Source organism: Antennarius striatus, chromosome 10, assembly GCF_040054535.1.
Source record: "Antennarius striatus isolate MH-2024 chromosome 10, ASM4005453v1, whole genome shotgun sequence".
NCBI classification, from domain to species: Eukaryota; Metazoa; Chordata; class Actinopteri; order Lophiiformes; family Antennariidae; genus Antennarius; species Antennarius striatus.
Window position 1 is genome coordinate 10,842,477 of NC_090785.1, and position 25,768 is coordinate 10,868,244.

At 38.5% G+C, this 25,768-nt stretch overlaps 1 protein-coding gene across 1 annotated transcript in view; it reads left to right on the forward strand.

Moving 5' to 3' along the window:
• Positions 1-25,768, forward strand: part of LOC137603184 (protein diaphanous homolog 1) — a 96,967-nt gene that overhangs the window by 4,488 nt on the left and 66,711 nt on the right. Inside the window, exons 3-15 of the mRNA XM_068326422.1 lie at positions 12,135-12,161; positions 12,538-12,696; positions 13,108-13,209; positions 13,464-13,594; positions 14,469-14,549; positions 14,648-14,711; positions 15,285-15,424; positions 15,600-15,705; positions 16,002-16,112; positions 17,211-17,328; positions 19,378-19,495; positions 22,324-22,439; positions 24,898-24,962. Of these exons, the coding sequence (XP_068182523.1) occupies positions 12,135-12,161; positions 12,538-12,696; positions 13,108-13,209; positions 13,464-13,594; positions 14,469-14,549; positions 14,648-14,711; positions 15,285-15,424; positions 15,600-15,705; positions 16,002-16,112; positions 17,211-17,328; positions 19,378-19,495; positions 22,324-22,439; positions 24,898-24,962 (1,338 nt within the window). The remainder of the gene's footprint in view (positions 1-12,134; positions 12,162-12,537; positions 12,697-13,107; positions 13,210-13,463; positions 13,595-14,468; positions 14,550-14,647; positions 14,712-15,284; positions 15,425-15,599; positions 15,706-16,001; positions 16,113-17,210; positions 17,329-19,377; positions 19,496-22,323; positions 22,440-24,897; positions 24,963-25,768) is intronic.

Here is a 25,768-nt window from a genome sequence, read left to right on the forward strand (position 1 = left end):
CTCTTAGTCAATTTTATGTACAGCTTATTTAATTTGTTGTTTCTACTTATTTTAGTCAAGTTTATGATTAAAATTTATCATGATGCTGCTGTGAAGCAATTATTCAACTAAATTAACGTCTATTTACATTTCTTAATGGTTAATTGTAAAAATGACTGCTACTTGTACTAGTAATGGTAATACCAGTGAAATACCATGTTTTCTGAGATGACTGGGCTTGTGCTAGCCGATCGCCACTACGCCATAGGTGATGTAAAGTCCAGAGTGGCTACAAGGTTTTTAGCATGTGTAGCCACAGTGGCATTCTTATTTTTAGGAAAAAAAGGCTAAAACTTACAACTTTTTTGGACTCGCGAAAATCCCCAAGCGATAACATAAGAAAACAAACGTTATCTCGCTAGGCGGCGCACATGCCGACGGAAATAGCCAAAGTGATCCAAACGCTCCCGATCATTAAATATGCACTCGTGTCATGACCTCCTCTCGTCCAATGACGAGAGGAGGTCGTCCCCCTGTGGGGGAGTGTCCTCCCACACCCCCCGGCGAAGAATGTTGGTCGTCCGCACGGCCCACTGTCTTGGACACAGAATGTGCCTTTTTGTGGCTTACTCAATTCTTTTACACTGAGCCACAGTGGCTTTGTCATACTACCTCCTAGTGCAAGCCCAGGATGATTAATGGTGAGAAATCTTGTTGTTGCAGTCCTGTAGTGGCAATAGGAAAGGACATTTTTTGGGTTTCTTACTAATACTAATGTGCTTTGTGCTTTCTTTGCCTGGCTGGGTAAGGGTATGATCCTTCTCATAAAGTTGACATTCTGTCATTGAAGGTCTGTAGGAGAAAGGCCATCATGCCAAGCCATGGGATTTATATATTTTGCTTTGCAGAAGCACTCTCTGATTGCACTATGGTTTGGCATGGGTAATGTGTAGTTGTGTTTTACAGCAGTTCTCACTTTCATGTGCTTATTTTTGGCGGGTATTGCATGTATTTTGCTTTGAAGCCAAAAGCAGGTTGTTTTAGCTGTGCTTCCTGATGCGCTATCTGTGTTCTTCGAGCCCAGAGACAGAAAGGATCAGAAACCGTGAATGCTGTTGATAAAAATAGGCTGCCTCTATCAAGCAGGTAGACACAGTGAGGATTAGCCAGGGATCACTGGCTTGGACAGTTGTCTGTGATACATGGTTAATTGATGTTTACGTACTTCTGTGGGACACCTCTATGAGTTTGAAGGTTATCTGTTCTGTATTTGAAAGATTTGCTAATTTCTCTCAAGGAAATATTTTCCCCCCAAAGGCCTTGATAATGAATATATCCTGTTAAGATTAGATAAGAGCTTCTTATCTTGATCTTGCTCTCCTGGGCATTTTTGAATTCTATTTTTGAATAAAATATTTTGTGTCACAACGCTGCATCTATTTTTTATTGACGAACCTCATCTTTCTTTATCAATTCTATTCCAAATCATTGCACATCATCCAACCTGACACAAACAATTATTTAATAAGAAAAAAAGATTTGTGGAGGAAAAAATATATTTAACCCAGCCACTCCAAAGGAGTGACTTGTTTACAACATTGAGTTATGTCAGTATAGCATTCAGTGTATTAAATTTGTTTCACTTTAAGTTTTACGAAAATCACTGGATGAAGAGGAGAATGACTGACTCATGAGTGTCCCACAAATATCCACAAAGTCCACAATAATCCTAAAATTTAGGAATTTGCTATATAAGCAGAAATCCGCACCTTTTGTAGGTGAAAAAAGATTTGAGGAGCCGGCTACGGGGAGTACCCTTAAGGGCCTACATAATGATATGTATAAATGGTCCTCCTGGGAAGAAGTTTCCGTACCAAGTCGGCTTGATGAAATTTTCTGTTGCAGCAATGGACTTTGCACTCTTGTTTGCATGGTGTGCTAATGTTTGTAAATATATGGAGAGGTTATAGTATTTTTGTATGCATTAAATACTTTATGAAGCAATTCATGATTGCTTTGTTTTAAGCCTTGACTATACCTAACAAACAACAATTTGAATACAAATATAAATAGACTGCCAGCTGATTGTATCCAGCTACATAATTTTGCCATACCACACACCATGTGTGTAAGGTATGTGTTTGTTCAGAGGATACCACCAGTCCTGAACAAAATCCTAGGGTGAAGATTTTGTTGTATTTGGTTGTTCCCTATTTTGACCTAGTGACCATGATTTTAAGTGTTGAACATCATTTGTTGTATTTGACACGTTGTTTATTTTTTTTTATTTGAGCTATTAATGGCAGAAATAAGTCCAGTTTGCATTTTACATAAAATGTTGTTCCTGTGTGTGTCATTGTGTCGCAGTGGACCAACATCCTGGGGAACCACCTCAGCAAATGCTTCATTTAAGATGCTTAATGAGTGTAGTCACAGTCTGACTCAAGTAACCTCAGTCAAGTCGAATCAAAGTTTGCTTTGGTGCACAATGTACCTCTTTTGTCCTTATTTATTTTTTATGTATGCATTTTCTATTTCTTCAACACACTCGACTTCAAATACACATAGTTTTATGATCTGAGCTGAAAAAAATGACTGAGTGCCAGTGTGAATCTGAAGTGGTTACTGGCCTGCTTATGGCAGAATCCTCTGGGATCAAAGTCAGTGGGAATTTTTCAGGCGAGAAGGCTGAGTCATTGAAAGCAAGTACGCTGCTGGTTCACAGGGACTGGGTGAAAAGCAAAACAGTGTTAGCAAAAAGGAGACTTAAAGAAATGCAGATATGTATAACAGAAAATGTGTACAAGTAGGTTGCAATAAACAATAAGTTTTCTGGTGTTGTGATGGGAAGAAAGATGAATCACTGAATTTCCTCAGAACAGACTAGAGTGGTGTTGAGTCATACAGAGGGGGACACCAATTTAGCCTGATTCAGATTACCAAAAATCTGGCCTGCTCATCGTGATTGTTGATTATGGTGGAGTCTGGTTTTCTTTTTAGTATTAATTTTTCCTCAAAGGTTTTCAACTACAGTTAAAAGTAGAACCAAGGCAGTCAGAGACTGCACCATCCCGCGACTTACCCTGACCTACTTTCAGGGTAGGTCAGGGTACCCTGAAGTAGTACCTGACTAGTGCATACGGAGAAGGCCAGTGTAAGACCATAGATCAAAGCTAGTGCATAGGTAGATCAAAGCACTAGCCTTGAATTATGGTCTTACTCACACTGGCCTTCTCCCTCATCTTTCTATCCTATCATGTTCCTGAATGTACAAAATTGAAATTTGAACTTGACCTAGTTCTCTCAAGCTCAATGTCATCATCTCATTTTCATTCCCTTTGCTGCCCGAGTAATGTGCTTTTTGTTTCATCTTTCTATCTGCAACGGTTGTAAAAATATTTGGTGGACAAACTAACGGACGGACGAACGGACAATCACATGAACCCTTACAATTACAATACATCACCGCTTTGAAGCGGTGATGTAAATGTAATTGGCTCTTACAGACAATTACATTCAGCTAATTTTTTTTTTCACTGACTACAACAAAGAAGTAGGATTTTGTCTCATTCAAATAAATCTCATAATCAAGGTAAAAATTAAGTGCTCCAGGTTACTTGATTTTGTTTTTTAAATTATAAAATACAATTAAAAATGATACAATGTACAGTGATACCTCTACTAACAAATGTCTCTACTTATGAAATTTTCTACTTACGAAATTTCTCAGCAGGAAAATATTTCCTCTACTTACGTAAGAAATTTCGACTTACGTAATGTAAAAACACAGTATCGGCTGATAGTCGAATCTCCCACAGGCTCCTGAACGCAACAATCTCATAGCTGCTCTGCCATTGGCTATTATTTATTATGTACCTTCCTGGCATCCCGTTGGCTAAGAGTGATGCCACTCCACCTCTGTGTTGAGCTAGAACGGTTTCTATGGAATATGGAGTGTCTTCGGCATTCGGCACTCGACCCGTGAGGTGTTCTGATAGTTTTGCGCAAATATTATAACTTTTTGAGTACGTATTCGCTATGGACCCCAAAAAAGTGATGAAGAAAAGAGGAAAAGAAAAGACGAAGAAGAGTTTTTTTGTCCACACAAACAAGGCATGATATCAAAAAGCATGAAAAGCTTTGAAAAAGGGATTCGTTTGGTTGATATCGCCAAAGAATATGGCCGAAATGCATCTGCAATCGCCACGTTATTAAAACAAAAGGAAGTTTAAGGAGTTTAAGGTATCGCTTGGGTGGTTGGGGAAGTTCAAAAGGAGGACTGGAATTCACTCTGTTGTTGAGATAAAGAGCGCATGATCCAAAGAGGGCAAAAAACAATGGGGACAGCTGTTAAAAGGTAAATGACTGTCATTATTATTCTTTACTCTATTCGTTGTTTTTTACGTTACGCACAACTCTCATTTATTGTGTAATAATCTTATCGTAACATGTTTTTGTTACATGTTTTCATGCATTTTTATGCTTAATAAAACATTTTTGTCAGAATTTTTGTGGGCTGGGAAAGGATTAGGGCATTTGCATGGAAAACGCGTCTCTACTTACGTAATTTTCTACTTATGTAATTTCTCCTGGAACCAATTAATGTCGTAAGTAGAGGTAACACTGTATACCAATCATGATGATAATGAGTGGCACTTAAATTGAAACTCAAGGATTTGAGGAAGATATTCCTATCTTTTTTTGGTGCAGATTTTTGCAAAGAGTGAAAATGAGCTCGTGAAGCCAGCTAGTGTAGCTTTAGCCATTACTGCTGTTGAGTTAAGGCATTTTCTTTGCTTATGAAAAACAAAGATTTTGGTGGGTCTGCACTGCCACAAGCTTCAACCTGTCTCCTAACACAGGCATCTTGAACATATTCCATCACTCCATATACTTTTTCCAGTTAAATTAATTTTGTTCCGAATGCTTTTGAGTTTGTACTTCCTTGGCTTGTTTCGGCATCACAGGCATGACACATTTCAAGTTGGGTGTTTAAGTTATTCCCAGGTAAAAAATAAAAAAGTCTCCACTGACCAATTAATGTTTTTCTGGTTTGAGCATCTATGTAACAGTTACTGAACCAGCCCTGATCACAGGAAAATAAGCATTCCAGCCTCAACTGAGCAGTTTGTTGGTCAGTTGTGTGCAGTGCTAGTCTAGTCTGTTGGTTTGTAGATTACATTGTGTAAATAAGGACAGTCCGTGATGTCTTCGCTAGCTTGCTCTCTGAAAGGGGCAGTGGGGGGCTCACTAAGTGAAATCCTGAGCGGGAATATATCTCGTGGTAAGGCAACAGGGTCAAATGTCAATATAAAATGTGTGATTCCACTATTTAGCAGTGCATTATGCTGGACGGCATTAAAGACATTGTGCCAGCAGAGGCGGTATGCCAAATGATTGATATAAATATAAGGAGAGGGAGGGGGAGTGTTTTGTACCTTTGGCACATTGTGCCTTTGAGAAATATGTGACCTGTATAAGTTTTAAATTTTTAATCTGAGTGGAAACCAATTCAGGTTGTCAATTTCCTGGCGGGAGTGACGACAGTCTTGGAGAACAGCTCATTTTGTGCCCTTTTGAACCACTGTGGGGAAACAGAAGAGAACAGAACAGGAAGCAAGGGCGGGCCTGCACAACTACTACTTTTTCGTGGTGTATATTGGCTATCTTTAGACTGCTGTGTAACGTATAATGTTATGTCAGAAGTCATTCAGTGGAAATGACTTGAATTACACCAGGAAAGTTGAATCTGTTTTTTGACGGGGCCATTAATAAGAGGATAAGGCGAGTCAACAACCACCTTATTCTCTTCAGAAAAAAACTGTCTCTGTCAAAACTTTTTTATCTTTATAAGATAATGCAACTATTTGTACTGTACTTGCTGGCTGTAGAGGAAGCCTTTGTCATACATATTTCCTGTTACTCATGGGTCATACAAGAACTGTCACTTTGCGTAGCCCAGAGCCATTTGGTACTCATCAGTCAGTTTTACCTGACACAATGTTTGTCTAAAGCCTTCAGCAGGTTAAAGTCTGTTCAACTCAATTGATAAAACTGGTTGTCCTGATCCCTGACAGAGTTGTCTCTGAATTCAAATGAACTGTTTCCTTTTACATATGTGGCGTCTGTCTTCAGTAAATAACATGGATTTGATTTTCACCGCGCTCAGACTTGGCTATTCATTAGTCATTTTTGCAATTCGCAAGTCTTCTCTTTCATTTTTTGTCTATTTGGCTATGTGCACACATATGTCTCAGTGTCCCATGCTGATTTATGATTTCTCAAATTCTATGTGCTGTGAACGGATTTTTTGCAAAGATAGCAAATATGATAATTCCTTCCATGCTTTGTGAAAGCAGTTGCGTGTGTTACAGTGTTTACACATTCACAGTAGCACATTAATATTAAGCTTTCAGAAACCTAGATAGTGTCAAAAAATACATAAATATATGGTTTTTCAGGTTCAAATCATTAAACTGCAGGGGGTTAACACTGAGTAGTTTTATCCAATGTGCTTGCAGTTTTTATAATTAAATTCAGTGTTTTTGCTTCAGGAAAGAAATTATGAATATATATATATATTTATATATGAATATAAATATATTTTTAACTTCTCCATAGAAGTTATAAATATATTTTCTGTAGATGATTTTGTCACCGCATGGTGGCCGTGCTTTGCGTCATCCTGATCATCATCCTCTTTTGCACATTCCCCAAACTGCTGATCAATATTTTTTTATATTTTTAATATTGTAATAAAAATCAGTAAAAAGGTTCAGTGTTAAATAACTGATTCTGCTAAGTTGTGTGGCAATTTACTATAAAGGTGAAAGTGCAGTAAGGAAGAAATACCTTTCCTTAATAGAGGGGTCACCATAGAGTAGGGGTGTCAAAGTCAAATACACGGAGGGCCAAAAAAACAAATTTGCTACAAGCCGAGGGCCGGACTGGTTCAATGTTTATTAAAACATTGTGAAATGAACATAGCCTATTGAACCAAGAGCTAACACAGTGTATATTATGTAACGATTAAATAAAGGAATATTTTCTTATGGCTCTGTCAGTAACTTCAAGGGGGGGAAACATTTTCAACAGGCAAAAACATAAATGTCCTTCAAAAACAAAATATGTTCCTTAATATCAAGATAAATGCATAAATGAAATTGCATGTGTTATAAACTGAAAATACATTATTGTCCTTGCACGAACAATAATAATATTGGGCATGCACAATAGTAATGCGTTATTGTGCTCCTGTGTGATGTTTTGTTCAGCTTGATCAGAGAGAGTTGTTCACACAGGTATGTGCTGCTAAACATAGAGAGCGTCCGAGATGGATGCGCAGCTGGGGCATTGTGTCGTGGATGAAACGTGCAAACTCAGCAGAAGACACACAGGTTTACCTGAATATAAATTCTGACTCACAGCTGGCTTGAAACCCCCTGCTCTCAGCGTCCACCTTCCTTTAACCGTTTTTGAGTCGGGGAGTAGCTAAATGCAAAATCCACACTGACTGCTGATAAACATCCGTCCATCCATTGTCGCGGGTTGCGGGGAGCTGGAGTATATCCCAGTTGGCTTAGGGGGTGAGGTGGGGGAAACTCCGGGCGCAACGCCAGTGCACCACGGAGCCACACACAGACACAGACAACCACGCACACACTCTTTCCTAAAGTCAATTTGGGACCGGTCAATTAACCTGAAGCGCGTATTTTTGGAGGTGGGGGGAAGCCTTCGAAACCGGAGAACCCGGAGAGAACCCACGCAGACACGGGGAAAACATGCAAACTCCACACAGAGCGGGACGTGAATCCAGAACCGCCTTGCTGTGCGACGACAGCACCGCCCTGCTGCGACAGCGCCGCCCTGCTGCTAAACAATGAAACCAAAGCCCGCTTGCTGCACTGCAGTGACTTCCTCTACCGATGCATTGTGGGGAATATAGTTTTGGTACATGCAAAACACCAGCGGGCCTATATGGCCTGTGGACTGGTTATAATAGCAATTAAATATCATCCGGCAGGCAATAAATAATTCACCACGGGTCAGATGTCGCCCGCGGGCCTTGTTTTTGACATAGGCCCACAGTTTTTGTTCAATTCAACTAACTCCTGAATGCAAAGCAGGGCTACTCCCTCCGCCCATCCGTCCGTCCTTCCTTCCTTCCTTCCTTCCTTCTTTCCTTCCTTCCTTCCTTCCTTCCTTCCTTCCTTCCTCTCCTTTCTTCCTTCCTTTCTCTCCTTTCTTCTTGCAGGATGAACATACCGTAGTTGTCAGAGAAAACATACCAACTCCACACAGAAAGGAATTGTAACTGGAATCTTCTTGCTGTGAGGCGTCAGTGCTACCTACTACAGTACAGTGCCGCCCCACAGATTTTAATTTTAAAGAAAAATTGACAGAATAAATTTATTACGTAAGGAATCTGTCCACCTGTTATGAAGGTGGTCATCTGATCTACTTTTTTGAAAATAAGAAGAGCAAATCACAAACATTGTCAAAGGAAATTAGATTATTTAAAGACATGCCTGTAAAGACTGTCACCAATGTCATTGTCTCCACTTCTGCTGCTTGGTATTTTTGAGGCATATTATTACAGACTTCTGTTGCTATATTTGTTGATGACCTTTGTCTTCTCACTGCTGCAGCGTTTGATATGGAAGTATGTTTCTGTACATACATGGTGTAAATGAGCCGTTCTGAATGTATCGTTTTGACTTAAGATCCTCTGACTGCAGTTGACCTTTACTGCTATTTGATTTGGATCAACTGCAGATAAGTTTTTCTTCACTTTCATGGAGTAAACAAATTGTTGACACATACTTACAGCATTGGGTTGTGGTATCTTTGCTGTTTACTGTGACAATACATATTTAAAATATTTAAAAATGTTTATTTCTGGTTTATTGTATATAACAAAGTCAACAAACTACAAGCAGGGAATAGTATTTTTGATTGAAAAGATTCTCCTCCAATCCTTAACAATGCTTCACAACGTATGTGCTGAGCAAGCAATTTCACCACTTTACAATGGGAACACTGACAACATTGTCTGAAGCATGCTTTTTCACAACAGTCTCTTATAGCTTTACAACCGTGTCATTTGCATAACATAGCGATATCATATCATATGTTATTTTTGTTCTTCTTCTAATATATAAGGATTCTTTTCTGGTTTTCTATTAAAATATTCACAAAAAAGTTTTACATTTTCGTGATTTAATGTTTCATGGTTGTTAGTTTCATAGAAAAACCTTGTGTTTTTGTATTTTTTGCCCTTATTCAGTAGACAGGCTGTGTGTGTTTCTCAGCAATGTATAATGGCAGGCTTTGTGTATCAAACAGTACCAACTTAATTACACATTATCTAACGTTTTAAAGAAGTTCATGACCTGTAGCTTTCATACAAATAGGTGTCAAAAATCCTAATGAGCAAAGATTAATTGATAGTTTTTATTTTTAGTTAATCAATTTTAAGGGAACTTCCCGCTATGTTCTCCTACCCTGCTTGTTAACACGAGGAGCTTGCTTGTAAGCAGAATAGAACGACCTGTAGGCTCATCCTGGGATATATGAATGTTCCTTACTCTGTGTGTGACCTGTGCTGTGTATGGGGGCTTAGGATTACTGTCCTCTTTTGTGACTCTCGTCTCAGTCTACTCGACAGATTAAAATTGAAATATTAAGTCAGCCCTCATCCCCTGATTCAAACAGTTGGATACCTATAAATATTAATTTATTCATTTTGCCAGGCTGGAGAGATTAGTTAAGTTCACATTTTATTCAACACAGGTTGGAGTGGTGGTGATAGAAAGAAAGGTTCAAATTAGTATGTATTTGCTAAGGATGGTCAGCTCTGTGTATTAGAAGTTTTTAAGGTAAGGGCAAACACTTCTGTTTTGCCACAAATACTCAATTATTGATGAGTAGCTCTGCAATTCATAGGTTTCAGAAGCTACTGTGTTTGTTTGTTACATCCCGCAGAGGGGATGTGTTGTAATTGTCAGTGTTGTAATTGTGTGTTCGTCCATTGGTCCATCAAATATCTTCACAGCCATTGCAGATAGAAGGATGAAACAAAAAGCACATTATTCGGGCGTCAAAGGGGATCAAAATGAGATAATGACCTTGAGAAAAATAAGTCAAGATCAAATTTCAACTTTTCTACAGTCAGGAAGCAGATCAGATAGAAAGACGAGGGAGAAGGCCAGTGTGAGTAAGACCATAGATCAAAGCTAGTGTTTTTGAGCTATTGTCCCTTTCAACTAAGGCCCCGTCCACACAATGATGGATTTTTTAAAAAACGGAACTTTTTAAAAACGCATTGAAAACGATTCGCGTCCACACGACAGCGTTTTTAAAATAATCTACGTCCACACGTAAACGTATCAGTGCGTTTTCGAAGACGGCTATAAGCGTGCCAAACCATGTGGTGGCAGTATTGAGTCAAATTTTATCCAATAAGAATCCTCCGTGTTTTGTTGTCACAACACATGGGCCCATAAATATGACGTCACAGCGGTTTTCGTCGCAGGCAAGACGTCAGCGTTTTTAAAAAGTCGCGGATACACCGTCCACACGACAACGCAGACCCAGTGTTTTTAAATAAATCCACCTCGGCCAGCGTTTTTAAAAAGTTGCGTTTTCGTTCCGGATATCTGTGTTGCTGTGCGAACGGAAGGCGTAAACGCATCAAAAAAGTTGCGTTTTTAAAATATCCGTTATCGTGTGGACGGGGCCTTAGCTTTGTGCTGGTCAGACTCTAATTCAGTCCCTGTCCAAATGCCCAATCCTCACAGTGTTTGCTGTGATCATTGTTTCCATTCTGTGGCTTCAATAGCACCACAACATTTGTGAATATGTTACTTTCTGCACCTGCATGGGTTGAAGGTCTGTTATTCAAAGGCAGCTGTGTAAGTGGAAAGCATCCTCTTCTTGCCTGCTCTCCTCATGATCCATGTGATTCCTCGCTATATCATTTTATGCCATTAGAAAATGTGTTCAATGTGCACCTGTGGCAGTCCTAAAAGGACAGTCCACCTTCTTGTATGTATATACTCAGGAAGTCTTCATTAGTACAACAAGGCAGTTATTAAATCTATAACCAGTGGTGACAGTAAACATTTTCCAAAGCCATTTATAGTTCGGCAAAGAACCTTTATAAAGAGCATTGATTAATCTTATATTAATCTTATGACTGGAACAAGACAGTCCTTTATGTCTTGTTCCAGTCAAGGTAACTGTCAATATGCCAAGTGAATGTCTACATATTTCTACCCAGATGTGTTTCTACATCATACCATTTGGTATGATAATATGATATATGAGAATATGATACCATCACAGGACCTCTTTCGTTAAGACAGAATCTTTGTGTGGATTCTTCTGACAGATGATATATTATAATATTATATTTCCTATTTACTGATAATTGATTGAATCTCACCTGTTCTCTGAGGAAGGTAATTGGTCTTGCTATTTTGATGACAAACAGATGGCTTTTCTGAACACTGAGATGTGTGTGTTCAAAACAAAACACACACAAAAAAATTCTTTGGAAACTAAGTATTTCTTGTGCATGTACAATACACCGGTAACATATTCCATATTGTGTGTCCAACAATTTTTTGTAATGCCGAAGAACTTAACAAAAGCACTGCTGATTCTGCAGTTTAGCCAAATTCGATTTGTGAATATATTTGGTTTAATATTCTTAGCCTAATAGTACAGGCTATAATGTTATACTATCCTGAAAGAGAAGATTCTTAAGCAGAATTTTTCACTTTAAATTTTCATCTTCTCTGACTCTCTTGCTTGTTCATTAATGATCAGTGTAGGATGAACTCTGTCATGCAATACCTGCTCTAAAAATTGGTCATAGCCTGCCCCCTAGTGGCTAAAATATGCATGTGTCGTTGAAATAAGTTTGTGCCTGGTCACCCACCTTCAAGTTATTTTGATGTTCACCTGGCTTCTCCACGAGTTGTAATTTGTTACTACAAATAGGTCACACGTGTGATTACTACTTTTCAAATGTATTTTGGTACAGTTCTTAACCCGAATCTGTTATTTTTTTAGACATATGTATGAATGACAAGATTTGTTCAATATCGGTGATTTATGTATATTTCCTTCTTTTCCTTCACTCTTTACAGAAACTCAAACGGCTGATACCAGATGAGGTTGGTTTGTTACTGCTTGCCATCATCACTGTTGTACTTAGCTTATCCCTGTATCATTGTGGTCTTTCATTAATCAAGTTGACATTACCCTCTGAGTATAATATCATCACCTGTCAAGCTAACATGTTTTGTACACTGTTTTGTACTATTAGAAGACACACACTGATGCATGGAATGCTTTGCTTCATAGAAAATTGACACTATTTACACTAAGGGAGACGTAGCCCATATGGATTGTGCAATTGATCAGTTGTTCAACAGATTCTAATTTGGACTGTTTTAAAACAGAGTTCAGTTATGATTCAGTTGTTACACTTTTCAGTTTTTCCTTTGGCCCCTTTCCTTTTAACTTTTACCATATTATCCGCTAAACCAGTTGGAGCGTTTCACTAGCATGAGGATGAAGAAGGAGAAAGCCGTCCCTGTGCCAGGTCAGCGATATTCTTCATCTGCCAACTATGAGATAAATCCTCAGAGTGCGATGCTGCATGATCATTCTGATGAGTACGTCCTGGAACTCTTTGAACAAATGCTGGTAAGAAAAACTGCAAAGATTCCGGAGCATACACAGATTTGGACGTCTTTGACGGACATTTGAGTCACATGGTTGCAGCCATTTGTGGACTGCAACCACAAGGATTTAATGAAGGACTTGCTGAAACAATAACTATTCCTATTTTTCACATTTCTATTCTTCTGCAAATGTTTCAACCTTGTGTAATCTTGAACTTAATACCACCACCAATAAAATTAATACAGGTAATCTAGATTAATGGCATCTGGTATTGGTTAGGGTTGGCTATCCAAATTCAAGTGTTGAAATTATTTTTTAGTGGCACCTCACACAGAAAGTTTTTATCATGTTATCAATATGTTTCAAAAAGATTTCTTTATTCCGGCATCGTAATTTGTTTTGTTTTTTCTCCTTCCTCCTGTCTGTCTCCAGGTGGATATGAACCTCAATGAGGAGAAGCAGCAGCCTCTAAGGGAAAAAGACATTATGATAAAACGAGAGATGGTCTCCCAGTATCTCCACACATCTAAGGCTGTCAGTATTGAATAAATAATGCTAACACAATGTGGCGAGAAGTTGTAGAAAGTCTTATCAAAGTTGCCTATTTGTTTAGTACTTGCTAAAATTAAAGTAAAAGTGTTTGAGTATTTGAAAACATTACATGGCGAATCATCTTTGGCTAAAGGAATATTGTTCCAAACGTGTAGTTAAATACTTGTCTTCCTACTTTTCCTAAAACTTTTAGTAGTAGTAGTTTAAATGTTTATTTCTTGTATTTTGTTGTTTAGGGCCAAAACCAGAAGGAAAGCACCAAATCAGCCATGATGTACATCCAGGACTTAAAGTCAGACTACAGAGAAACACCGCTGCTGAGCTGTCTGGAATCTCTGCGTGTCTCACTTAATAACAACCCTGTCAGGTAATATACACACATGCTTACATGCAGATACACACGTATTCACCAGTGCTAATGAAAACAAAGAACACAATAGTAATAGAGAATACATCAAGGTAACTGTGTCAATATGCTGGTGTTGAAGTCCAGACTGTCACACCTACACTCTATATTGATAGAGCTTAATTAACATGAAACAGATTTTTCCAAGCTTTCCAACTACCGCAACACCAGAAAACATTTTTAATATTTTGTCTTTGCTGGTGTAGACATTAAAGTAGAATATTAAAGCATATCTGAATGTTGTCATAAAACACAATTTTTGACCCTCAAAGATATAGAAAAATGCTGTGGACTGAGATGTTGAAAGAATCACTTTTATGGACAGGTAGGAAATATGGAAGAGCAAATGAAACTAAAGTTTTAGAGCAGATGAGTCTTAAGTCTGGATCTGAACCCCATTTAGAGCTGATGAGAGAGGATCCTGCTCTAAAACACTCCTGTGTGGCCTCACCATGGTAGTCTTGCCAAAAAAAGGAAAGTTGGCCCAACGAGCCATTCAGTACAGTACAGGGAAACAAGACATTTTCACTCCGGTGATGTAGGTGTTAATAATGTAAACATTTTTGAATTACAAAAAAGACTGTAATTCAAAGCTGTTTTTTTGTGTTAACTCTGTTTCCCTTTGTGTTTGAATATTCAGTTTAGTGTGAGGCACACACTTAATGAAGTAATCAGAAGTGCGTTAAACACTGTCACACTACTGCACTCAAAATAACAAAAGATAGAATTGTCTTATTGCTGTTTAAGTTTATATTGAACTTATATTAACCATGACATCAAAAATTAAGGTAGATCAGGCTTGTCTTTAAAAAAGTTTGTCGTCTTGTCAATTTAGTTGGGTGCAGAACTTTGGAGATGAGGGACTGGCCCTGTTGCTGAATCTGCTTAGAAGACTACAGGACAAAGACGAATACTCGTAAGACATTTAAACCATAGACAGTAATAGTTAATGCATACAAAAAGCAATGTTTTCTAATGTGTTCCTCAACCTTTTTTTCAACATCTACCAACTAGATTAATGGGGGTTAAATGTCAACATGAGATCATTCGCTGTCTAAAAGCCTTTATGAACAACAAGGTAAATACATTTCTTTACTTAACGTATGTTATCTTTTCTCTAACACTTGCGTGTAAATAATATGACATTTAGTGGAATATTCTTCATTCTATGTCATTATGAAGGCAATACCACTGACTTTTCAGCTCATTACAGGGAATACATCTACCATTTACAACTTCCAAGAGTGCTTGGTATAAAGTTTTTCAAGTCTAGATTAAAACAATTACTTACTGCACAGTCAGTGAATATTAATAGTCTCTTTATATATATTAAAGTGATACAATATACCCATGTAACACTAAAGCCAAAAACTATGTGTTGTTCAAAATTTATACAAACTAAGACTTAAAGGTGGTGGTTTTCTTTATATTTTTATTTTTGTGTGAAGATAGTGTTTTGTGACAAATCCACTCAAGACACAATTATTGAAATTATCATTATTTGCCTAAGCCATAGTAAACTATAGCATATTCATATTTTATTAGTGCTTTCGTCTTTTTTTCTACAACTTACTGTAGTGTGAAATGACAGTCATTTTTTTTTTCTCTCTTTCACTGTCTTTTCCCATTGTTGTGTTTTATTTAAATTTAGTGTGGCATGAAATCCATGATAGAGTCAGATGCAGGAATTCCTCTGCTGGTCAGAGCCATAAACCCTAAGGTGCCTCATATGATGGTGGATGCAGTCAACGTGCTTTCTGCCCTCGCCATTTGGGATGATCCTGAGAATCTGTAAGCATGAGTGAAATATGGACACCTTGTATTTCAGTTTTAAGTATTGCATGGGATACTAGTAATCACTTTTAATAGTTCTCTTTACTTCATTTTTTTGGTTTCATGAAAACCTACTGAAGAAAGCAACAAAAAGCTTGTTGACTTTAATGTTTAATGATCCATCTTTGTGCAGTACTGAGCGTGTTTTGGAGGCCATCACAGAAGAGGCAGAGAAACAGGACATTGAGAGGTTCCAGCCTCTCCTTGCCGGGATAGACAGTCATAATATTGCTCTCACGGTAAAGTTGTGTGTGTGTGTGTGTGTGTGAGAATTTATAGAAAATTGATATATATGTATTCCAGTATATATGCACATTATCTTGGCTGTTGCTAGGACTGCGCTCTTCCAGACTGAGGTTTGAGGAATCTGCATTCTTTATAAATTTTCCCATGTGGTTAATTCGGGGAAATACACCAACCCACTTCCGTTACATAGAAAAGAAGTGCCCTGTACACCAGGCATCATAGAAGACTGACTTCTGCTGTCTTCAATACATACATTGTGAAATTGACTTTGCAATTTTCTTTTTTCCAGAGAGGCTGTATGCAGCTGATCAATGTCTTCTTAAGCTGTGGAGGGGAGTTGGATTTTAGGATCCATATTCGCTCCGAACTTTTAAGGTTGGGACTCCGAGAACAGCTGACGGTGCGTCCTTTCTGCTGAACTTTTTCTCCAAAGTCACTTTACAACAACACATAATTTCATGACTGTGTTTCACTTTTGATGTCTCTATCTTGATGACAGCCTCAACCTTGGCAGTTATTATATGAGGGCGCAAGACACTTTTGAAATTTATTACTTTATACCCACACACACGCGCGCTTTTGAAAAATGGGTCTATCCATTCAGCAGTTTTTTTACAGCATTGTGTTAGTGCTTTCTTATTAAATCGATTCTGCTTATTTAGCCACAAATCAATGAAATCCTGTTTCCACAGCTAGCTTAAATGGGTGGATTCACACAAATGCACACATTTAGACCTCTAACAGTGGCTATTCATGGATGCCCAGATACTAGTTAGCTATTTCAAGCTGTGTCACACATCTCCACCACAAAAATCGTTGAGCAAAGTGTACTTTTTAAGAAATTGAAAACATGACAGGCAGGGGAAAGTAATGATTTGAGTTTGAAAGAACCATTAACAAAAGGAATGGGAGACGACTTTCAACTTTAAGATTTTTTTTCCACACTTTTTAGAAACTCGGTTTACAACTCCGCCTTTCTATGATTGGTATGGTTGGTATAATTTGTACCGACATGTCAGGTTAGAAATTGAATATATATTTGGAAAGGCAATGAAAGGACACATACCTCCATCAAAGCTCCAGTATGTCCGTAAAACACTAGAAAATCTCAACAGTATAACAACTGAAGTAACATAGAAAGGTAGGTAAGATCTGGTGGAGGAATAAAGACAACAGGTATAAATTAACAATAAGGAAACACAGTATATGTTACTTCAATATGTTATTAAGGCCATCCTCATCCTCTTGATAAAGTTTTATAATAAAATATGAAAACATCTGTTCAAAGTAACCAAGGTACAAAAAAAATCACATCTGCTCTGTATGTTTCTTTTTCTCGGTGAACACCCCCAGACTCCCATTAGTTTATCTCACAGTATCCATGCTTCCTGCACCCATGTGGTTGACGCACATACCATAAACTGTTCAAATTCCCTTTGTCACACTGTTCTTGCCAATGTCCCCTATTGCCTTTTCATATCCATTATGGGCTCTGCAGGAGGTACGGATGATAGAAAATGAGCAGCTGAGGGTCCAACTGTCAGTGTTTGATGACCAGGCTGAAGAGGACTTTGATGAGCTCAGAACACGTCTGGGGGACATCCGCACTGAGATGGAATATCCTTTCACTAGACAACACTGTCATTCTGAGAGTCTGCTTTTGACCTTGAAAGTCTATTCCTGGAATGCCATAACTTTGCATGGTTGTGTTTTACCACTTAGATCATTTTGCTGGTTTGGTGAGTGTAAAACATGATTTAAAATGATTTGATAATAAATAATATGCAAATTCCAGACTGTTTAAATTAATTGTACGCGTATTTCCCTTGCGCTGTAATGAGCCTGCTTCTGACACAGCACAAATTTCTCCTTTCTACTTCTGACCACCCTGTTTACTCTCTTCAAAGACGGATGCAAATTAATATTGTTGTTACTTAATATGTAAAATTAACCCTGGGGGGAGAGCTTCTTAAGCATTCAAAGTCCATCTTCACCAATTTGCATCCCATCAACATGAGCTACTCATCTGTAGTGCTGTAAAGAACAGGAAGCACCCAACAAGTAATGAATTTTGTCACCGCTTTAATGAAACTCTTAATAATATGTTATGGGAGGAGACATTATATAACAATTCAAATTACGTTATTAGGAGTTAAGCAAAATTTTGATTGGCTGTAAGTGATGGTAGTACGTGTCCATTGGCATCATTTTCAGGTACAGTACTTTATATAGGAACATTGAGATTAGACTTTTATAAAAATATGCAATGAATAAAAAATACATCTGTACTATAATGTACTATAATGTTCTCGTTAGCATGCTTCCTTGTGTCCTTGACGCACATTTTCTGACAGGGACACACGATTGTCAGACAGCGTGCGTCCCTGGGACGGAAGCTTTTAATGCACTTCCATTCAACAAAAACATTCACAATTTTCTCCACTTAAATGTCGAATCCAGAAAGCACCATTATTTTTGTGATCTCGGGTGACTTTCTCGTCACGAAGCTCACCTGCGTGATTCTGTCTTATTAAAATTGATGTCTGCTTTTTTAACGCGCAGCAGTGAGAGAGAGGATTTAGTTATACCCTCCAGAGCAGTCATAAGTCGTCGCTTATGCTTTGAGAGTCCTTTTGGGTTTCTCTGTTAAAGCGCTTTGAAACGTCTGCTGATGTGATTAAGGGCTATACAAATAAAGGTTGATTGATTGATTGATTATTATCATGCCTCTGAAAAAGATGCAAAAGTTGGAGAAAACAATCAAAAGTAAATCAAAAAGAGGCAGATATTACTGACGGAGAAGGCTCAGCTTGGTGCCGGTTCCACAGGAGAATACGATATGTGAAATAAAGGCAAAGAAAACTATTGAGTGAAAAGCAAAAGTGAAAAAATAACACAAAAAAACGTAATTATATTTTTCTTTACTTCTAAAACTTTTTAAAAATGACTACCAGGCTTGAACATGTTGATAAAACTAACAGAAAATTTCACTCTTTTTTTCCTTTGTACTTAAACATTTATGACATTTCTATTAATAAAATAATTTATATTAACATTTTAGTTTTTACATTGTACTATTGGCAAAATTCAATCTTGCGTATGCTTCTACTGTACATTCTGTTATTACTTTTCGGATGCATAAACATCATGTTAGGAAGCACAAATTTTTCTTGAAGCGCATCCTAGGGATGTACTACTTTCTTCAGGTAAAATGAACTGTGACATAATTATGCTTTTTATATCAACTCAAAACCAATTTCAACTTGTAGAATTAACGTTGTTGTTTGTGACATGCAGTTCTGATTTTCAACACCAGGTGTCTCCCAAGGCTCTAAAACCAAAACAATATGCAGTACAGGTACATCTGTTTTCTCACCTTAAGGCTGTATCTGCTACCTGCAGTTACAATAGGCACTAAGAGATCAAAGTAGTTTGTAGGACATGAGCTTACACCAAACTGTCCCTATGAATTTAAGATGCGCTCCCGTTGTGGTTTCTGAATTGTATGTCACTGTATTGGTACAATCCATAATTGGCACTGTTCAGATTGGATTTATCATTTATGCAGCAAAGCTCAGTGCAAGAATTCCCAGCACTGATAATGTAAATATTTGATTGTTTATCTTCTATTTACTGCATTTTTTGAGCCTTAATTTTTTTTGTCAAAGATGTGAGGGAAGTTTTTGACATCCTTGTCAACACAGTGAAGGACTCCAAGGCTGAGGGCAACTTCCTGTCCCTGATGCAGCACCTACTGCTGATACGTAATGATTATTTGGCCAGGTAACACATGGACTTGTATACATTCGTACATCTAGATACCCGCACATACTGTATGTTAACAATATCGCACATTTCCTCGGTGTTCCTATTAAATCATTACATGCATTGTCATTTACGGTTAGTAAAAACTATAAGAAAGCATTTTAAAGAATGCTTGGGCAAACAGTGAAAATCAGCATGTAAAACAAGGCCTTCCTAGTGTGATAAGAAATACAGCTTGGTAATTAGATGAAACAAGGAGGGAGGTGGGGGAAATAATTAACAATGAATTGAAAGTGGAGATAAATTACTAGGAAGATGGCAAGAGAATGAGGCAGGGAGTTCGGGGGTTAATGACACAGTACTGGCTGTTTTGGTCTGTTTTCAATTTCAGTTTCAGATTTAGTAGAGTGGGCAAATGCATTCATAAATGGTCATACTGACTATCATGCGCCTGTACATAGTGTTTCAAGATGATTACAACCCACATTATAATATACACTATAATGCCAAAAGTATTCGCTCACCTGCCTTTACTCACATAAGAACGTAAGTGACATTCCTAATTCATTGAGTTTAATATGATTTCAGTCCACCCTTTGCAGCTATTACAGCTTCAGCTCTTCTAGGAATTCTGTCCATAAGGTTTAGGAGTGTGTTGATGAGAATCTTTCACTATTCTTCCAGAAGTGCATTTGTGAGTTCACATGACACTAATGTTGTACGAGAAAGCCTGGCTCTCATTCACACCAGACTCTGTCATCCATGTCTTTATGAACCTTGCTTTGTGCCCTGGTGAACTGACTGTAAGAAGAGGAAGGAGCCAATCTATTCCCACACAGTTGGGAATGTCTTGATATGCTGAAGCATTCAGTGTTACTTTCACTGGAACTAAGGGACCAAGTCCAGCTCCCGGAACACAACCCCACACCAGAATTCCCCCTCCAACAAATTTTACACTGGGCACAATGCAGCCCGACAAGTACCGTTCTCCTGGCAACCACCAGACCTAGACTCGTCCATCAGGTTGCCGTATGGACAAGCACGATTCGTGACTCTAAGGATCATGTCTCCACTGCTCTAGAGTCCAGTGGTGGCGTGCTTTACATCGCTGCGTCCGACACTTTGCATTGCACTTGGTGACGTATGGCTTGGATGCAGCTGCTCGGCCATGGAAACCCATTCCATGAAGCTCTCTGCGCACCGTCCATGAAGCCTCCAGATTAGCTCATGAAGTTTGGAGTTCTATAGACACTGCTGAAATTTGGTGACCTCGTCACACTATGCGTCTTAGCATCCGCTGACCCCGCTTCATTAGTTTACGTGGCCTAACACTTTGTGGCTGAGTTGCTTAATACAGCTGACTGTTATCTGTAGAATATTTAGGAGGGAGGAAATGTCACGACTGTATTTGTTATACAGGTGGCATCCTATCAAAGTTCCACGCTGAAATTCACTGAGCTCCTGAGAGCGACCCATTTTTCACAAATGTTTTAAAAGCAGTCTGCATGCCTAAGTACTTTATATACCTGTGGCTATGGAAGTGAATGGAACACCTGATTCTGATTATTTGGATGGGTGAGGAAACACTTTTGGCAATAGTGTATGTTGGGTTGCTGTGTACATAATGACACTACATAAATACAAGATACAACTATGTTTCACATCGTGGTAAACCTCATCCCAACAACTGATCCCACCTAATTGGTAAACAAATACATATATGAGATTTTAGGATCCATAAATATCTGAAATCTGGTGGCACCGTTGTTTACAATGAATTTGAAAATGTAGACCATCCCTCTGAAGGTCAATGCAGTCATGTACCGCTGGCGTGCTGGGGCATATTTTGGTTAAAATAGGCAGATGTAAATGTTGAAAAGGATGAGCAAAGTATCACGTTACGCTTTTTAATTTGTACAATTTTCACATATATTTCAGTGTCATTTCAGTGATTGGGTTTGGTAATGTTTCAAAATGTGGAGCCTCAGAAATGAGGATAGGGTAACGTTCACCACTTTGACACGCCTATCATTGTAGGAAAGCACATGGGTTTCGAGAACATGGGCTTCAGTAGATACCATTTGTCTATAAATAATTTCATTTTGCTTTTCTATGTGCCCAATGTTTTTAGAAAGGTTTCACAAATACCTTGAGTTTTCCAGACACTAGATGTCTCTCTCGCTTCACGGATAAATTTGAGCTCAGTTTTAAAAAAATGTTGTGCAGTATAGAGTGGAATAAGTGTTAGACAAAGGCAATGTCACTATGAGCGACAGGGGAGGGAGGGGGACTGAATAAATATTGAGTTTGTGACTCTGGCAGCATCTAATAGGGTCAGGGAATAAGACACATCCAAAATTGAGTGTCTGTGTGAAGCTGGCTTAATCAGACTGGACATACACCAAGACACGCTCATGAACACAGTTGCACACAATCATTCTTTGTGACAAGAAACTCAAACTGTCATGCTCACACAGACAGCCAATCTCAGTTGCAGACAAAGTGACAAAGCCTTTGTGTTCACACATTTGTCTGCACAAATGAACCTGCTTGCTCTTTGTCTATCCCACCTTCAGTTTGTGGTGTGCCCATTTTTTTATTTATTTTTTGGTTATGTGGTTGAGACTGACTTTGTAGAAAGAACAGGGATTTATCATAACTGTTATTGTGAACACAACATGCAAAGTGTATCGTAGAAAATCAGTCTTACATTTTTTTTCTCTCCAGCACCATGTCTAAACTGTTCCATTTATTGTTACCCACTCAACTTATCTTCAACTGTCAACCATTTTCTTCCTGTCCTTGATCTGTTTCCCTGGAAACCCTTCACTGCTTCCCTTCTGCAGGCCTCAGTACTACAAGCTGATAGATGAGTGTATCGCACAGATAGTGCTTCAAAGGAATGGAGCAGACCCTGACTTTAAGTGCCGTCACCTCAGTCTCAACATTGAAGGCTTGATTGGTGAGTTGGTACACCAGAACACACACGTGATCGACTGCCTTCTCACCCTTGACCCAATCTCTATAGATAATAGAGCTATATTCATGCAGCTTCACGGGCATTAATGAGCTAATCTACATAAAAGCACAAAGATCAGAAAGTCAAAGTGGTGGTGTTGCATTGACTGAAACATTAAACAATGTTACTTTGAGCCAATTGTACCCCATTCACTGACACATTGGCTGTGTAGTAACACAGCCAATGTGTCAGAAATGTGTCAGAAATATGCCATCCTTATGTGATTTAATGGTAACTTTGTCATGATGTACAGTCAAACCTCGGTTTTTGAACGCTTCTGTTCTCGACCAAATCGGTTTTCGACCAGAAAATCCAAGAATTTTACGACTCTGAACTCGACCAAAATTCGGCTCTCGACAAAACATAAAGAAGCCGAGCGTACCTGAACGCGACTCACTCGGGAGTCGAGCAAACTGGAATGCTTCCTACGTAGCGCATTCGTGTTCAAAGTTCGATAGGATATCTTTATTAAAATAAAACACAATGTCTCTTTCTACCCTTTTTTATTTATGGTAAACAGTATACAGTGCAGTTTATGGTGTAAAATAGTAAAAAAAAATAAAAAAAAAACTTAGAAAAAGTTTTTTTTTAGACTTGGAACGGATTAAAATGATTTACATTAATTATAATGGGGAAAAATAGTTTCAGATTTCGAACAACTCGCTTTTCGAACAGCCTTCTGGAACGGATTATGTCCGAAAAACCGAGGGGTTGACTGTATATGAGAATGCATCTACAACGGTCGACAAAAGTGTAGTAGCCCCAAAATGCCGCCAGGTGGAGGCAGAGAGAGGTTGTGTGTCAGTGGAGGCTGACACACACCAACTTTATTGAACGGACAAATCAATCAAGCTAAATATTCCCAGGCACTGATTCCTCAATTAAATAGGTTACATTTTTTTGTTCATCTCAATTGCTTGGCACCTGATGTACAATGATAAAAGAGATAATTGGTAACTCTGAGACACTTGTGATCAATGCATTAATATTATAAGACAGCTATGCTAGGGAGCATACATTTGCAAGCATCCCTTATTTGTCCAAGGCTCTCTTAAAACAAGATTAATTGCCCTTATTAGCACAGAAAATGACTTTGGTTGCTGTGGTGATTTCCTTTTTATATCGGCCGTAGATGGATCTTGATCCCAATGGATAGGGTGGTAGTATCATTCCCTTGAATATAAGCATGACTTTTACCTAAGGTTGTGGTTGATATCGCTATACATAGACCAGAAAGCACATGCTGACAGAAACAGAGGTGAATGGGAGTGCAGGCCATGTCTCAAGAGTTCAATACTCCTTTATGGTAGGTCTACGTTGCTCACCACAGGAGGTTCTAATTGCACTGCTTCTAAATGTGCCCTGATGCGAACACACATGTACGTATACACACACACACACACAGACTGGCTGGCCTCCTTTAAGGCTGCCAGAGTTATTATCGGTGGAAAGCAGCCCAATTCTGCCCTCCATGCATTATTTAGTGTTTTTCTTTGAACTCTGAAATTCAGCACAGTTTCTCCCCCCTAACATTCTTGTTCCCTTAGTGCTCTCTATTCGAAGTTTGTCCCATTTTGCCTAGCTACTGTGACAGAAGTTGCACATCCAATAACCATGTAAGCTCTTAGACAAGTGTACATTCTGAAATCGTATGTGGGTTGGCATATTATTGTGAGGGTCTTTCATCTGGCAGTACATCCTTTTTCACAAATAGATTTTTTGTTTTTCTCTGCTTTTGTCACTATATTGAGATATAATGAATCCTGCACAATATCCTCCTCCTTCCACTCACCAAAATTTCATTGCAACTGTGAAGACTAAAACATTATCTCCTCTCAGTCTGTATAATACAGTTTCTACATGTTTATATAATTGCTTCATTTTCTTTTTTTAGGTTTTAACAGCTCCTCTATCTCTGCTATCTAGCTGTTTGATCCCTCTCCTGGGCATCATGATTAGCTGTCTTTGATCCAGTGGCTTTGTGGCATTCATCTTCATGTTAATTAGCTCTTTTATTGCATATGCTTGGCAAGCCCTTGGGCGCTAAACCACCTGTAGTCCCTGCAATTATTCTGTAAAAGCACCCAGTTGGTTAGTCTCTGTCCTCCTCACCCTGTCCTCTGCTAAACAGAGGACCAGATCTTGTAATATTTGTGTTATTATGTGGTTTCTTTCTTATATTTTTGATGATAAAATAAGTGTTAAATTCAAGGTTTTGAAACAAAGTGTTGTGTTATGTACTTTGAGAGAAGTCTGTGCATTCCCACCTCTCGAGCAAATACATAGATAGACAAAGGTTATGTTTTGGAGGCTTACTAGGTAAAGATGTGTAGATGCAGAATGCAACAGATAGCCTGTTGTAGTAAGATGCCTCTTTCATTCCATCTCTGTTTGTCCACAGACAACATGGTGGACCAGACCATGGTGGAGGCTAGTGAGGCCACGGCAAATGAGATGCAGAAGAAGGTAAATTCACACTGATTTAATCACTTTGGAAAACCGTAATTGCATTTGCACAAAACCAGTCAATTTATTAAAACGTCAACTAAGACGTTTTTAGTTCTTGTGGAATGAGAAGTAATAATTTACATTTTTTACAATCAACATTTCCCCTCTCAGATACAGACACATATTTTGTTGGATACATTGGTAATAAAACTGTATACAGTAGGTGTCTGGCTGGCAGATATGAGAAAAAGGAAAGTCTACCTGACATTGACCCTAAAGACAATAAGAGGCCGGAAAAAAAAACCCCCACACAAACCCATTTACACAGAATGGTTAATGCCTTGTAGTATGTTGCCACCGTGATGTTTCTTTCATAGTGACAGGATAATTGCCAAAAGGGAGGTAGCTTTCATTTAGGTACCAATAATGACTCCTAATCTCTTATAGGTTCATATTAATTGAACATGTCCACATTCAAAAAGCACACATGAATGCACTCGGATTAATTTTCAGTGACCACAGAGTCACACCATAATGCAGGCTGTGCATGGTGGGACACTGTTTGAGAAGAATTAGGAATGAGGCTGTCGAGGCTCCTACGGCAAGCGTAACGGATTTACTGTCTGCAGATTAAACAGCAGTGTGTGTCTCGGTGTTCATGCATTCATCTTTTCAAATGCTCTTATCCTGTTTGTGAAGTGTCTCTAAAATCCCTGAAAACTTGAAAAATGAGAAAATTAAAATGGAAATAAAAATATTTCATTGTCCTTTTCGGTTTTATAGAGATGAATGGCAGTTAAATGGTACTAAGAAATGTTAATTTA